The sequence below is a fragment of the Hyperolius riggenbachi genome, chromosome 9 (genome assembly GCF_040937935.1).
Source record: "Hyperolius riggenbachi isolate aHypRig1 chromosome 9, aHypRig1.pri, whole genome shotgun sequence".
NCBI classification, from domain to species: Eukaryota; Metazoa; Chordata; class Amphibia; order Anura; family Hyperoliidae; genus Hyperolius; species Hyperolius riggenbachi.
The window spans coordinates 90715216-90730151 of NC_090654.1; the positions used below are offsets into that span (position 1 = coordinate 90715216).

The window sequence follows — 14936 nt, forward strand, 5'->3', positions numbered from 1 at the left end:
TTGCAGGGGTCGCAGGGTCTATTGTTACGCCCCTGAAAAAAAGCCACAGATAGACAGACAGTAGTACCGGTTGATGCCGCATAGTCTACCGACATCTGCAACAGCTGCAAGTCGGTCGCCAACTCGCCCTCCTCCGTCATGCTGCTGTGCTTGCCTCTCTCCTCTGCTCCGTCCCTCCACGTGCCTAAACTTAATGGGGCATGGCAGCGATTACATCACACCTGGGCTGAACTGCTAGTTAACACAGAGTTGCACTGTGTATAGACAGAGGCAGGCCGAACATATCAATCAATGACTTACTGATTAGGTAGCAGTGGACATCGAGGGGTGTCAGGCTGCCACGGGTGGGATAAATCACAGGGCCCTTCAAGTTCCGTTTCTTGAGGGCCCATTAAAGGACATACGAGGTGAGGAAGTCTTTAAAATAATACCTTTGGTGCCTTGATGCTGCTGGGACACGGTGTGCGTCCTAGTTCTGCCTTTTACAGCCTCCATCTGGCTGCTCAATGCTCCGTGTCAGGCCCCGGACCGCCATCCTGGGTCGGGATTGCTGACCTGGATACACTATTTCCCCATAGCTTCCCGTGGGGTGTCTTGGTTTTATGTGGGTATTTGAGGGGTTGGCTTGTGGGGAATGTTTTTGACACAATAACAATCATTGTTGTGTGTTTTTTTTAAAAGTATAATAATTCAAAAAGTTTTGATATATTTTGACGATATCTAGGCTTGATATCTGATTATTGTTGTGGTAAAAGCCACGTGGGGGTCAAATGCCTAAAGTAAATTAGTTGCTTCTTCCAAAAAATACAGTAGTTACTTATGAACATAGGGCCCCTTCTTTCATAGTAGCTTTACAATTCCTGCATCCATTAAGCCTGTGTTTTTTTTTTAGATAGTATCTACTTGAATTTGTTTGCAGGGTGTCATAATAGGCCCCCAGAGCTCTGTTTGCATGTAAACTGCCTTCCACGCTGATAAATCTTTTCCTTGAGGAGCCTCCAAGGGTTCTCAATATGATTGCGAGGATGGTGGCCACTGGCCACACCCATGGGTTTCTCCTTTTTGATGCTGATAATAGCACTCAATGATGCAGAGGTATTTCTTGCAGCAGGAGATGGTGCATGAAGATGATTTTGGCCTTGATTCATAAAGCATTACCTCATGCGGTAATGCTGAAAACAGCAGACTTTCCCGAGCACTTAGCAAAGTGTCAATTCATAAAGGCTGTTACCGCATGAGAAGCTGACATTACCAACCAGGGAGATAAATTACCGACTTGGCTGTAGTTACCTCCAACACATGTCAGTAAATTGTCAGCAAATGTCAATTCATAAAGCCTGCAACAAGCGGTAAACCTGACGATAGTTACCGACATCTCTGGTGAGGAGTTAACAAGTTACCGACACCTCTGATGAATGCAAAGTGCAGAGAGCCGAAGTCTGTTTGAGTCATCTGTGCAGAGAGCCGTCTGTGTGAGTCATTTGAGCGAGTCAGGGAAAGTCTATGCGAGTCATCTTTCTGAGTCATCTGTGCGAGTCATTTGTGCAGGCAGGGAAAGTCTGTGCCAGTCATCTGTCTGAGTCATTTGTGCAAGTCACTTGTGCAGGCAGGAAAAGTCTGTGCCAGTCATCTGTCTGAGTCATTTGTGCAAGTCACTTGTGCAGGTAGGAAAAGTCTGTTCGAGTCATCTGTCTGAGTCATTTGTGCCAGTCACTTGTGCAGGCAGGGAAAGTCTGTGCCAGTCATCTGTCTGAGTCATTTGTGCCAGTCACTTGTGCAGGCAGGGAAAGTCTGTGCCAGTCATCTGTCTGAGTCATTTGTGCCAGTCACTTGTGCAGGCAGGGAAAGTCTGTGCCAGTCATCTGTCTGAGTCATTTGTGCCAGTCACTTGTGCAGGCAGGGAAAGTCTGTGCCAGTCATCTGTCTGAGTCATTTGTGCCAGTCATTTGTGCAGGGCAAAAGAGAGAATCGCCACACTGCTCTACTCTACCGCTCAATGGGCTGCGGTAATTTACCGACCTTCAACTGCAGCTGGGGAAATCTTTATGAATTAGCACACAGACCGGGAAAATACCGAGTGCGGTATTTTCCCGACAAGATTTTTTTTATTGCACTGCTTTTTATGAATTGAGGCCTATGTCTTGGAAAGAATCGTTCTTCGTTTTGTACCATGAAGAAAGTGGTCAGTCAGAAACTCCACATATTTTTCACAACTTCAGGCACCATAAGCAAGTCAACCACCTCTCTCCCCTTGATTCTGGTCCAAAACATGACTCTGCCACCTCCTTGCTGACATCACAGGCTTGTTGGGACATGGTGGCTGTCCACAAACCATTCACCATTCCAATCATCTGGACCATCCAGGATTGCACAGCACTCATCAGACAGTAAACAAAACTGTTAATAATACAGTAGTTTTAATGTAGTTCTGGGTCCACTGCAACCATTACTGCTTGTAAACATTGGTTTGGGGTGGCCAAAAACAAACAACCACCTGATGTCACCTCAGAGTGTGGCTGCTTCTGCACTCAGATGTGACTCAATAAGACAAACGCCACTCAGCTATGCATACTGAGCATTTTCCAGTAGTCACATTGGGGCAGCTGACAGATGATGCATACAATGCCCTCAGCCATCCTTGTGAAAGAGAGGCCTTAAAGGACATCCAAGGTGAAAATAAACTGATGAGAAAAACAACTGTATCCATCCTCCTTCTCCTAAGAATTACTTTTTTTAGATATCCCAGTTTTATTTATATTTAAATCTGGTTTTTAAGTTTTTACTGTTTTATTGTCTCTGCACAATCACACTTCATTGAAGTATGCTAGAGCTCAAATCTATGAATTATTGTCCCTTTTTATCTCTTTGCTGCTCCAGGAAGACATTTACTGACAGGAATATATTGTATGGCTGTAATCACGTATCAGTGAGGGTTACGCTATAGTCTGACCCAGTCCGACCCGGTCCCGGCCCAGATAGAAATTGTCACTGGCATACCTGATGTTTAACTCTTTCAGGTAGAGAAAGAAAAAAGGAACACAGCCTAGTTATTTGTGTGCTTGGCACTATACATACATGTTTATCTCATCATGTCACATGTCACCTCGGTTGCCCTTTAAGTTACATACACATGTTATCTGGAAGTCAGCTAATGCAATTATTTAGGGCCATCTTGGCTAAGAATTCACAGAGTATACAACTGTACCCCTAGCTCGTTTAAAGATCCACTAGATCTTTAACCTCCTTGCCGGTTATCCCGAGCTGAGCTCGGGGTAACCTGCGCAGGAGGATTGCTCAGGCCCCGCTGGGCCGATTTTCACAATTTTTTTTATTGCACGCAGCTAGCACTTTGCTAGCTGCGTGCATGTCTCGATCGCCGCCGATTCGCCACTACCTGCCACGCCGCGCTGCCCCCCCCCTCCAGACCCCTTGCGCAACCTGGCCAATCAGTGCCAGGCAGCGCTGAGGGGTGGATCGGGATTCCCTCTGACGTCCCGACGTCCATGACGTCATCCCACCCTGTCGCCATGACGATGGGGGAAGCCCTGCAGGAAATCCCGTTCTGAACGGGATTTCCTGCTTACAAACAGCGCCGGCGGCGATCAGAATAGGTAGGGGGATGCCGCTTGTCAGCGACTATCATGTAGCTAGCGCTAGGCTAGCTACATGAATGAAAAAAAAATGTTTTTAAAAAGTGCTGCGCCGCCTCCTTGCCGAAATAATTGGAAGGCAAGGGGGTTAAATACCAGCGACCCTGAGAGCATTGTTCCCTCTCCTCATCCTGACAGCTGTAAGCCGCTTTGTCATACCATACCATTGTTCATCCTCCCCTCCCTATAGCAACAGTAATGCCTCAGCTTTGATCTGTTCCAACCAGAAGATATTGTCTTCTCATCTGTGATCCAGTCAAATATCCTGACTTCTTACACCAATAATTAATAACTGCAGAATTTAATACAGATATGTCAGATTTTCTATTCGTTCTTTGCAATGGCTGTTAGAACCTGGATTTCTGCAGAGGCATGGGTGTTCTCTTGTGAGACATAGCTCATCAGCTCCACCAAGGCCAGTGTTATGACTATTGGGGGATGAGGGGGGGGGGGGGCGGGCTCCGCACCCAAAAAAGGCTGTGGGGGAGTCTAAATTGGGGCGTATGCGCCGAAAAATGGGTGTGGCCATGGCATTGTGTGGGCGGAGCTAATTTAATTCTTTAACAGCGAGGCATAAGAAAGCAGTGTTTCCGCCATGATGTGGTGAAACGAGGATTCGCATCATGGGTGTGCAGAAACTGTGTGATGCTATTTATCAGTATACCGTAACCCCAAAGCAGCAAATATAGCCAACTATGACCGTTAAATAATAAATGCAGCAACAGTTTCCCCAGACACCAGAAAATAAACGCAATGTGGGCAACATTTTAGCAGTAAATAAACGCAATGTGGGCAACATTTCACCAGAAAATAAACGCAATGTGGGCAACATTTCACCAGAAAATAAACGCAATGTGGGCAACGTTTCAGCAGGAAATAAATGCAACGTGGGCAACATTTCACCAAAAGATAAAGCGCAATGTGGGCAACATTTCACCAGAAAATAAACGCAATGTGGGCAACATTTTAGCAGTAAATAAATGCAATGTGGGCAACATTTCACCAGAAAATAAACGCAATGTGGGCAACGTTTCAGCAGGAAATAAATGCAACGTGGGCAACATTTCACCAGAAGATAAAACGCAATGTGGGCAACATTTCACCAGAAAATAAACGCAATGTGGGCAACATTTTAGCAGTAAATAAATGCAATGTGGGCAACATTTCACCAGAAAATAAACGCAGTGGGCCACATTTCACCAGAAAATAAACGCAATGTGGGCAACATTTCACCAGAAATTAAACGCAATGTGTGCAACATTTTAGCAGTATATAAACACAATGTGGGCAACATTTCACCAGAGAATAGTTGGGGAGGGTGACACTAGGTGAGGAGGGTGACAAGGACTGGGTGGGGGAGGGTGACAATAGGTGGGGAGGGTGACAAGGACTGGGTGGGGGAGGGTGACAATAGGTTCGGGAGGGTGACAAGGACTGGTTGGGGGAGGGCGACAATAGGTAAAGCAGAGACACTGACAGGGCGCTCTCACCCTTTTCTTCTCCTCGTGGTGGCCGATGGGTGTGTAGAAGGCTGGGGGCGTGCCTGAAGCGGGCAGGCGGCCGGAGGGTATGTAGCAGGCTGGGGGCGTGCCTGAAGCGGGCAGGCGGCCAGAGGATGTGTAGCAGGCTGGGGCGTGTCTGATGTGGCCAGGTGGCTGCTCCGATTGGGAGGTGGGCAGGGCAACCCGCTTGGGCGGAGTTAACAGGCAGGCAGGGTGGACGGCAGCACACTGAGGGGCTGGGCTTATTCGCCGGATATCGGCGCGGATTGGAAGGTGGGCAAAGGAGCAATCTGGGGGCGAGGCTGAGCTGCTGGGTAGCCGTGCCTACCGGATTCCCTCCGACGGTGGCCAGAGTCCTGCAGCTGGGACGTCCCGCGGGGAAAAGCAGGACGTTTTCCAGGACACAATGCTGCCCGGGACAGGAGACACCAAAAGCGGGACGTGTCCCACCTAATGCAGGACGTCTCGTCACTCTAATTGATTCAACAAGGTGCTAAAAGCATTCTTTAGAAATGTTGGTCCATAGTGATAGGATAGCATCTTGCAGTTGGAGATTTGTGGGAATGATTTGAGCTTTGTGACATGGTGCATTATCCTGCTGGAAGTAGCCATCAGAGCAGGATGGGTACATGGTGGTCATGTAGGGATGGACATGGTCAAACAATGCTCAGGTAGCCCATGGCATCTAAATGATGCCCAGTTGGCACTAAGGGGCCTAAAGTGTGCCAAGAAAACCTCCCCCACACCATTACACCACCACCACCAGCCTGCACAGTTGTAGCAAGGCATGATGGATCCATTTTCTCATTCTGTTTACGCCAAATTCTGACTCTATCGAGACTCATCAGACTAGGCAACAATTTTCCAGCCTTCAACTGTCCAATTTTGGTGAGCTCGTGCAAATTTTAGCCTCTTTTTCCGATTTGTAGTGGAGATGACGAGTGGTACCCGGTGGGGTCTTCTGCTGTTGTATCCCATCTGCCTCAAGGTTGTGCATGTTGTGGCTTCACAAATGCTTTGCTGCATACCTCGCTTGTAACGAGTGGTTATTTCAGTCAATGTTGCTCTTCTATCAGCTTGAATCAGTCGGCCCATTCTCCTCTGACCTCTAGCATCAACAAGGCATTTTCACCGGACTGCCGCATACTGGATGTTTTTCCCTTTTCACACCATTCTTTGTAAACCCTATAAATGGTTGTGTGTGAAAATCCCAGTAACTGAGCAGATTGTGAAATACTCAGACCAGCCCGTCTGGCACCAACAACCATGCCACGCTCAAAATTGCTTAAATCACCTTTCTTTCCCATTCTGACATTCAGTTTGGAGTTCAGGAGATTGTCTTGACCAGGACCACACCCCTAAATGCATTGAAGCAACTGCCATGTGATTGGTTGATTAGATAATTGCAATAATGAGAAACTGAACAGGTGTTCCTAATAATCCTTTAGGTGAGTGTATATTACAGCGCAGGGTCAAGGAACCTAGGAGGGGTAAAGATCTTCTTTAAAAGTGGAAGAAACCGAACATACCCAGAAAGATAAGAGGGGGTTAGGTTCCTTATGACTGCACTCACATGGGGTTGGAGAGGGGTAGGGCATTTTTTTACATTCACAGGATTCAACATGACCAACTATTGCTAACTATCAATCCAGTTACCAATTGTTAGGAAATAAAGGTTCATATATTGTACTGTGATCTTTTGCCCCCTACAATAACATAAAAGTACTACATTCTAGTTATATGCTAATGTGTCTCAAGTACTGCATTCTGGTTGTTTGTTAATGTTGTGTCTCGATAAAGATTTGGTTGTTGTTCCTCTTACCATAAGGCTGTGCTACCACCAATGCTAATATCCAGGGCTCACTTGTAAAGTCTGTGTGTGTATTTTCAGGGGAGGATCATTTTAAAGCTTGCCTCATGCAGGCAGCAACTATTCTACAGTCTTTTCTTTGTGCAGGCTTATGCATCGCTAAATTAACACAATTTAAAAGTCCTGCTTATGATTTGGGTTGTCCTCTTTCTACAGCCAAGACGACTGAGCAAGTCCCTGACCAGGTCATAGTGTCAGGAGTACTACATAAATCCATAGAATTATCCAGTCACATCATGCTCCCGCACCCTGTAGAAGAGGTGGACTGGCATTTTAGGTGCAATGGAAGTACACACAAAATTGCACGCTTTGAAAATAATCAACAAAAATTCTACCCTCCTGAACTTATTTTTCGTCTGGAGATTTTAAATAATGGAACAACATTTCGTATCAGTGATCTGAGGATGGAGGACAGTGGACAATACATCGCTTACATAATTCTCACAGATCAGAAGATCCGACAAGCATATTTCCTGCTTACAGTATATGGTATGATTTCATTTGAACATATTCAACTATTGATCTATTCACAAAAACATGCCTAGTGATGATGCTGTAGATGGATTGTCACATTGATACACCTTTAGATAAAATTCAGAATGTTTTGGAAGTGGGATTCCAGCACTGTTATCTCACAGCAAGAGATTGACATTGAGAAAATGTGTTTAAAGGTGGCCACACACGATACAATAAAATGATCCAATTTTACGGCAATTCGATAAAAACGATCGGATCTCCCGAAAAAATCGAAAGCTTTTTTTTTCATTCGACTGAAAAATCAGATCGGATTTCCCATTTTCTTTGATTTTTATCGATCCGGAATGCCAGATATTTTTCTTCAATCTTCCTAAAGATTGTATGGTGTGTGGTAGATTGCCAATTTATTAACCACTTGCCGACCGCACACTCATAACGTGCGTCGGCAAAGTGGCAGCTGCAGGACCAGCGACGCAGTACTGCGTCGCCAGCTGCAGCCTAATTAATCAGGAAGCAGCCGCTCGTACGAGCGGCTGCTTCCTGTCAAATCACGGCGGGGGGCTCCGTGAATAGCCTGCGGGCCGCCGATGGCGGCTCGCAGGCTAGATGTAAACACAAGCGGAAATAATCCGCTTTGTTTACATTTGTACGGCGCTGCTGCGCAGCAGCGCCGTAAGGCAGATCGGCGATCCCCGGCCAATCAGCGGCCGGGGATCGCCGCCATGTGACAGGGGACGTCCTGTCACTGGCTGTACAGGACGGATAGCCGTCCTGTGCAGCCCCGATCACCGGGGGAGGCAGCAGGTAGGAGAGGGAGGGGGGAATTTCGCCGCGGAGGGGGGCTTTGAGGTGCCCCCCCCCGCCACCCACAGCAGGCAGGAGAGATCAGACCCCCCCAGCACATCATCCCCATAGGGGGGAAAAAAGGGGGGCAATCTGATCTCCCTGCCTGCACCCTGATCTGTGCTGGGGGCTGCAGAGCCCACCCAGCACAGATCAATCAAACCAGCGCTGGTCCTTAAGGGGGGGTAAAGGGTGGGTCCTCAAGTGGTTAATATACACACTCTAGCAATGTTCTCACAGTTTCCAATCATTTTTATTATAATTGGGGAAAAAATTGAACATATGTGTGTGGTACATTGGTCATATATTTGAAATGTTACAATCAGTCAGAAAAATTGATTGCAATTCTTGAATTGAACAGATATTTAAAAAATTGTATGGTGTGTGGCCATTTTAAGTCTTTCTTTTGGCCTTTCTTAAAGAGAACCCGAGGTGTGTTTAAAGAATGTTATCTGCATACAGAGGCTGGATCTGCCTATACAGCCCAGCCTCTGTTGCTATCCCAAACCCCACTAAGGTCCCCCTGCACTCTGCAATCCCCCATAAATCACAGCAGTGCTGTGAGGTTGTGTTTACATCTGTAGTGTCAGTCTCAGCTGCTCCCCCGCCTCCTGCATAGCTCCGGTCCCTGCCCCCGTCCCTTCCCTCCAATCAGCAGGGAGGGAAGGGATGCAGGCGGGGACCGGAGTTCCGCAGGAGGCGGGGAGAGCAGCAGACTGACACGATAGAGATAAACACAGCCAGCTCTGACAAGCTGTTTGTCAGCAGCGTGGCTGTGATTTATGAGGGATTGCAGAGTGCAGGGGGACCTTAGTGGGGTTTGGGATAGCAACAGAGGCTGGGCTGTATAGGCAGATCCAGCCTCTGTATGCAGATAATATTCTTCAAACCCACCTCGGGTTCTCTTTAAAGTGGTCTAACACCCAGCATTTCAACTTTGCTTTAAAAGATTGCTTACAGCTTATAAACTATTATGCCAGATTTTTTTTTTTTGCAGAAATTCACTGAATGGATTAAACATGACATTTTAGTGCTGCATTTAGCTAGAAATGCTCCTCGTGCTTGCTTGTTTAGTTACAAATGTATCTATCTACAATGTAACAAACAAACACTGCTCTGAGAGAACAAAGAGGGCTTCCCTGGCAGGCTTTTCAAAGGTCTATTTGTATTCCAAATAAAGATACATTTGTAACTAAAAGATAAGAACGGATGCGGATTCCTAGTTGAATCCAACACTAAAATGTCATGTTTAACCCATTCAGTGAATTTCTGCTTAAAAAAAATCTGGCATAATAGTTTGTAAGCTGTAAGCAATCTTTTAAAGCAAAGTTGTAATGCTGGGTGTTAAACCGCTTTAACTGTAACCCTACTGCAATCTTAACCTAACTTTGGCATCCCCGTACCAAAATCATGTTTATTTACATCACATAGGAAAGTTACAGTAAAGTAGAGCTGGTGCTTCACACTAGCATACACGGCAGTTTGGCACAGAGGGCTTTTTGGCGCAAGGTGAGACGAATGCTGTTAAATACTATTCCACCTCTGAGTCGTCACAACTCAGAGGGAGAAGTAATTCAGGGTTTGGCAATTGCCCTTGCGTGGGACGCAGACTATAGCATTACTGCTATAGCCGCGCAAAGCTTCTGCGCTATGCGGCGCACGGTGGGCGCCAAGAAGCCCTGCTTTGTTCACAGTAAGTAACTGTGTAATTGCCCGAGGCCTCCAATTCAAGCAAGAGGGAGATGCAGAAGAAAACCATGAATGGGCCCCTGCTCCAAAAAACAATCCACCTGGGGACCTCAGTTCCACCCACTGCAGGGTGACGGGGAAAGTATAGAGTATTGTGCATGTTTTTGGGCTCTATCAGCAGGCTTCTTCCTCTTCCCTCCTGTTTCCTTCTTCCTCTCTCAGTGCAGCAACAGACGTCACATGATGCTCATCATTAGAGGAGAAGACTGGATAGGGCCTGCTGGTGGAGTCCAATAAATACACATATTCAAATCAGTCACTGCGCATACTTCTTTTTACCCTGTAGGATCACAAAAAGCACATAGTGCCCAGTACTGCTAAAACCAGATTACTATTATCACCCCGTGCTGCACACCTGAGGGTAGTGCCACCACCTTATAGGGGAAGTTTAGCAGGTCCCCCCTCCGTGCTTGCACTCACCAAAAGAGCGTCTTGCTCTATTGCGTATCAATTTATATCCACACTCCTCAGCCAGCCAAGGGAAGGTAGACGGATATCAGGCAAAATCCATTTACTAAAATATCAGCATCATGCAGGCTTACAGTTCAGAAGTTACGGCTCCACCGCGGACAAACAGAGCCGCTCGCCTTCACTGTATCTCCCTGCCTCCGGGTGACGTCACTGCGCTCCTCCGACTCCGCCCAATAAATACACATGTACACATACTTATGTACATGTGCTTTCTTAGCTTTGTTTTATTTTTAATACATTTGTGAAAACCTCAAGTGAACTAGTCATTATGTGGTGTTGTGTGTAGAATTCTGATGAAAAAAAAATGAATTTAATCAATTTTGGAATAAGGAGGTAACATAACAAAATGTGGAAGTAGGGATGCACTGTATATGCTGCTAGCTGCTTGCCCACTGGATTTTAGGAAGCAGATAATTTAAAAAATATATAAATCACCCAGCAAGTACAATAAGCTTAAAATTAAATCATATCTGCCTCATACCTCTCAACCATCCCAATTAGCCCAGGACTGTCCCAGATTGGAAGGTATGTTCCCGAGTCAACCTGCATTGTGTCCCAGTACTGACCTGGGCTCCCCCGTGCCCAGTATAAATAGCAGAGTATGGGCACATTGGAAGCAGAGATTCTCTCACCTCCTCTGTCAGGCGATGTGTGTCCTCCTGTCACCAGTTTTCAGCTGTTCTTCTTGTGCCCGGCATCTCTACATGTAAAAACTGCTACAGCTTGAAACTTAGGTTTTCATACTAAACGTTATACTTATGAGCGCAGAACAGTACAGAACTCAACAGAGAATTTACAATCTGCTGATTAGTTCCTACAGTCCTATAAAATAATGTTTGAGGTCTCTTTTCCACAAACTTCTGACAGCTGCTCCTGTTCACCGTGCGGGAGCTTGCTAGCGCTTGACATGGGCGGCATATAGGGGGCCCCCTTATGAAGTCACATCGGAGCAAGGCGGTTTCCATGCACAGACCCAACATGAGACAGTTTTATGCAGCATGGTAACACCAGCTAGAGTCGGCGCTTGACACATGTGGTGTTACAACCGCTGCTATTGGGCTGCATTTAAATTGCACCCAAATGGCAGTTGTGGGCGGCAGACAGGGCACTGAACTGCTCCACAAATGAGCAGGATAAAGGGGAAAGAGGTGCCCAGAGAAGATAAAATGCGTTAAAAACAAATAAAATAAAAGAAGTGAGGTTGCTGGTACAGTAAAACGGCACTTCCCGATGAATCGCCGCAAAAATCCACTGCTCCCGCCAGTCATGTCGCTCTGTCCCCGCTGGAGGCTCCACTCTCTGTGTGCCGGTCAGGAGCCGTTTTCATTGGCTCCTGACCCTGTCAATCAATGTAAGTCAATGGGATTGGCTTACAGTGATGACAGGGCCAGGAGCCAATGAAAACGGCTTCTGACCGGCACACATCGCTCTGTCGTTATAGAGACGGCAGAGAGTGGAGCCTGCGGCGGGGACAGAGCAGCGAGAGTGGCGTGATCGGCGGTAAACGGTGGGTACGCACGGTCAATGCGACATAGAGTTTACATCCAGTCAGGGGCGCAGCACCACCTGCTGGACGTAGATTCCTACTGCGTCAGTCCAGATCAGGTTAAAGTCGGAAAACCACTGCACCTGCGCGGCCATGCCCTCACTCCCGCTGATGTAACCAGGAGTGTATTGCGCAGGCACAGACTGTACTGGGCCTGTGCAGTATGCTCCAGGAAACGTCAGCGGGAGCAAGAGCGCGGCCGCGCAGGCGCAGTGGTTCTCCGGCTTTAAAGTCGGACATTCCATAAGTGAACCAGAGGAACGGAGCATCGGTGAGTAGATGCACGGGCACAGGACGTCTGGGGGTGAACATTAGAAGCCCTGGGTAAGTTCAATTCTTTTTTCCCCTAGCCTCCTACAGTAGTCCTTTAAGGCTAGGTTCACAGTGGTCAGTTGCATGCACGCATATGGTATTATGCATTATAATGAATGTGAACTGCAATGGAGACTGGACATAGACTGGGCATAAACTTTAAAGGGATACAAGAGTCAAAATAAAGAAACAGTTTAACTTGCTTGGGATTCTTGCAGCCCCCAGAGTCCTCCTTTGCCTGCAACGTCCGTCCGAGTCCCTCAATCATGCAGCGGTGACCCCTCAAAGCTGGCCTGGCACAGCCAGTGTGAGGCTACTGCCCATACGCGGCCCCAAGCCATCCGCTCACGTTGCCGGGAGTGCTCTGCATATGCTCAGTAGCGAACTGCGCACGTGCAGAATGCTCCCAACTGCTGGAGCACAGTGAGGAGGCAAGTGATTGGCCAGCTTTGCAGGGGTCACCGCTGCTTGCCAGAGGGACTCAAACGGATGTTGTGGGCACAGGAGGATTCCAAGGGGCTGCATAAAGCCCCAGGTAGGTTAAACTGATTTTTTATGTTGACCTTAGATTTCCTTAAAGAGGAAGTGTTGCGAAAATCTTAAAATTTAAAACACTTACAAATAAGAAGTACATTTCTCCCAGAGTAAAATGAGCAATAAATTACTTTTCTCCTATGTTGCTGTCACTTACAGTAGGTAGTAGAAATCTGACAGAAGCGACAGGTTTAGGACTAGTTCATCTCTCTATAGCGGATTCTCAGCATGGCCTTTATTCTTTATAAAGACATTCCCTGAAAAAGATTTACATTAAGATGCTGGCCAGCCTCCCTGCTCACTGCACACTATTTTGGCAGTTGGACTGAGCAACTGCCATTCACTAAATGCTTTTAAAAATAAAGAAAACCCTGAGAACCTACCTATGAGAACATGGGCTAGTCCAAAATCTGTTGGTAATGTCAGATTTCTTCTACTTACTGTAAATGACAGCAACATGGGAGAAAAGTAATTTATGGCTCATTTTACTCCGTGAGAAATTTACTTCTTATTTGTATGTGTTTTAAATTTTAAGATTTTCGCAACAGTTTCTCTTTAAATGCAAAGCCTGCATGCAGCGAGTTAGAATAACATGATCCATTACAATGTAGTATTGTGAACGGGCCCATAGAATTGTAAGGGCAGTGAGCTGACATGCAGAATTATTCTGTAACTCAGCTGAGCACTGTGAACTAGCCCTTAGTAAAATTCTTTAAAATCCCCACCTACTGACCTGTTGACCTATAGAAAAGAAACACCGGCTTCATGTACACCAAGTCAGTAAGTGTTGGGATTGAGGCAAGTACAGACGGCAGATTAGTGGTTGTGAAAATCAAGACACAAGCATGAAGAAGCAGAACAGAAGATTAACCTGGAAAATAGATGTTCATTACAATGCTATAGTTAAACATTTGTATTCCAAGCTCAGTGTTCTTTTTCTTTGAATACTCGTGTAAATAAGCTAAGGAGTCTGAAGGTGCCCATACATCTAGGGATGATGGACAGGTGGACCAAGAGACAGATCTCTCTCTGATCAAATCTTATCAGAGAGAGAGATCTTTTGGCTGTCCATACAACACAGGCTAATTCTCGATCGATTTCAGCATGAAATCTCTCAGGAATCGGCCTCGTGATGGCACCTCGCTGCCCCTGGCCTCTTCCCCCCAAATATTATATGTGACCCTCGATGCCCGTGCATTAAAATAGTTTACCTGTCCGCTGTTTGCCGTTCTTCTGCATTTGCACCCATTGTGACTGTCAACATAATAGCATGTGGGGCACATGTGTGATGTCACAAACAGGGCTGTGGAGTCGGAGTCGTGGAGTTGGAGCAAGTTTGGGTGCCTGGAGTCGGAGTCGGGAAAAAATGGACCGACTCCTAATGAATTTAAACTGTAATTAAACTGTAATTAAAATAGAAAATATGATAAAATGTTCTATTTCTCAGATAATAGTCATCATAAATAATTTATATATATACAGTAATAGCTGTACTTAGTCCACAAAAATGAAATAAACCATCAAAAAATAGTTACTTGTGCTGCTTCAATAAAGCAGTCCCCGTATTTTTAAAGTCAGATATACACATCTGATTGTGACTGTATATATGATGTGTACACAGGAAATATATATATATACTAAATAACATCTATGCTGTAAGAATAAAGCCTGATGTGTAACCGAGTCACTAACAGAGATGGTCAATGAGATGAAAATAATTCTGCGTTGATACTGATTTATGCAAATGTTTACACTCTCTTTGCTCATGAAATCAAATAATTTGTTATGCTGTTAAACTTTGGTTTGGTGACTACGAATTAAAGGGTACCTGAGACGGATAAAAAGAAAAGTTTTATACATACCTGGGGCTTCCTCTAGCCCCCTTCAGGCCAATAAGTCCCTCGCTGTCCTCCTCCAACACCTGGATCTTCTGCTATGAGTCCAGGTAATTCAGCCAGTTAGCGCAGTCCGGCCTCGTGCCG

General features: G+C 46.1%; 1 protein-coding gene across 1 annotated transcript in view; it reads left to right on the forward strand.

The window, feature by feature from the left end:
• Positions 1-14936, forward strand: part of LOC137533459 (SLAM family member 9-like) — a 59744-nt gene that overhangs the window by 26167 nt on the left and 18641 nt on the right. Inside the window, exon 2 of the mRNA XM_068254845.1 lies at positions 7179-7511. Within this exon, the coding sequence (XP_068110946.1) occupies positions 7179-7511 (333 nt within the window). The remainder of the gene's footprint in view (positions 1-7178; positions 7512-14936) is intronic.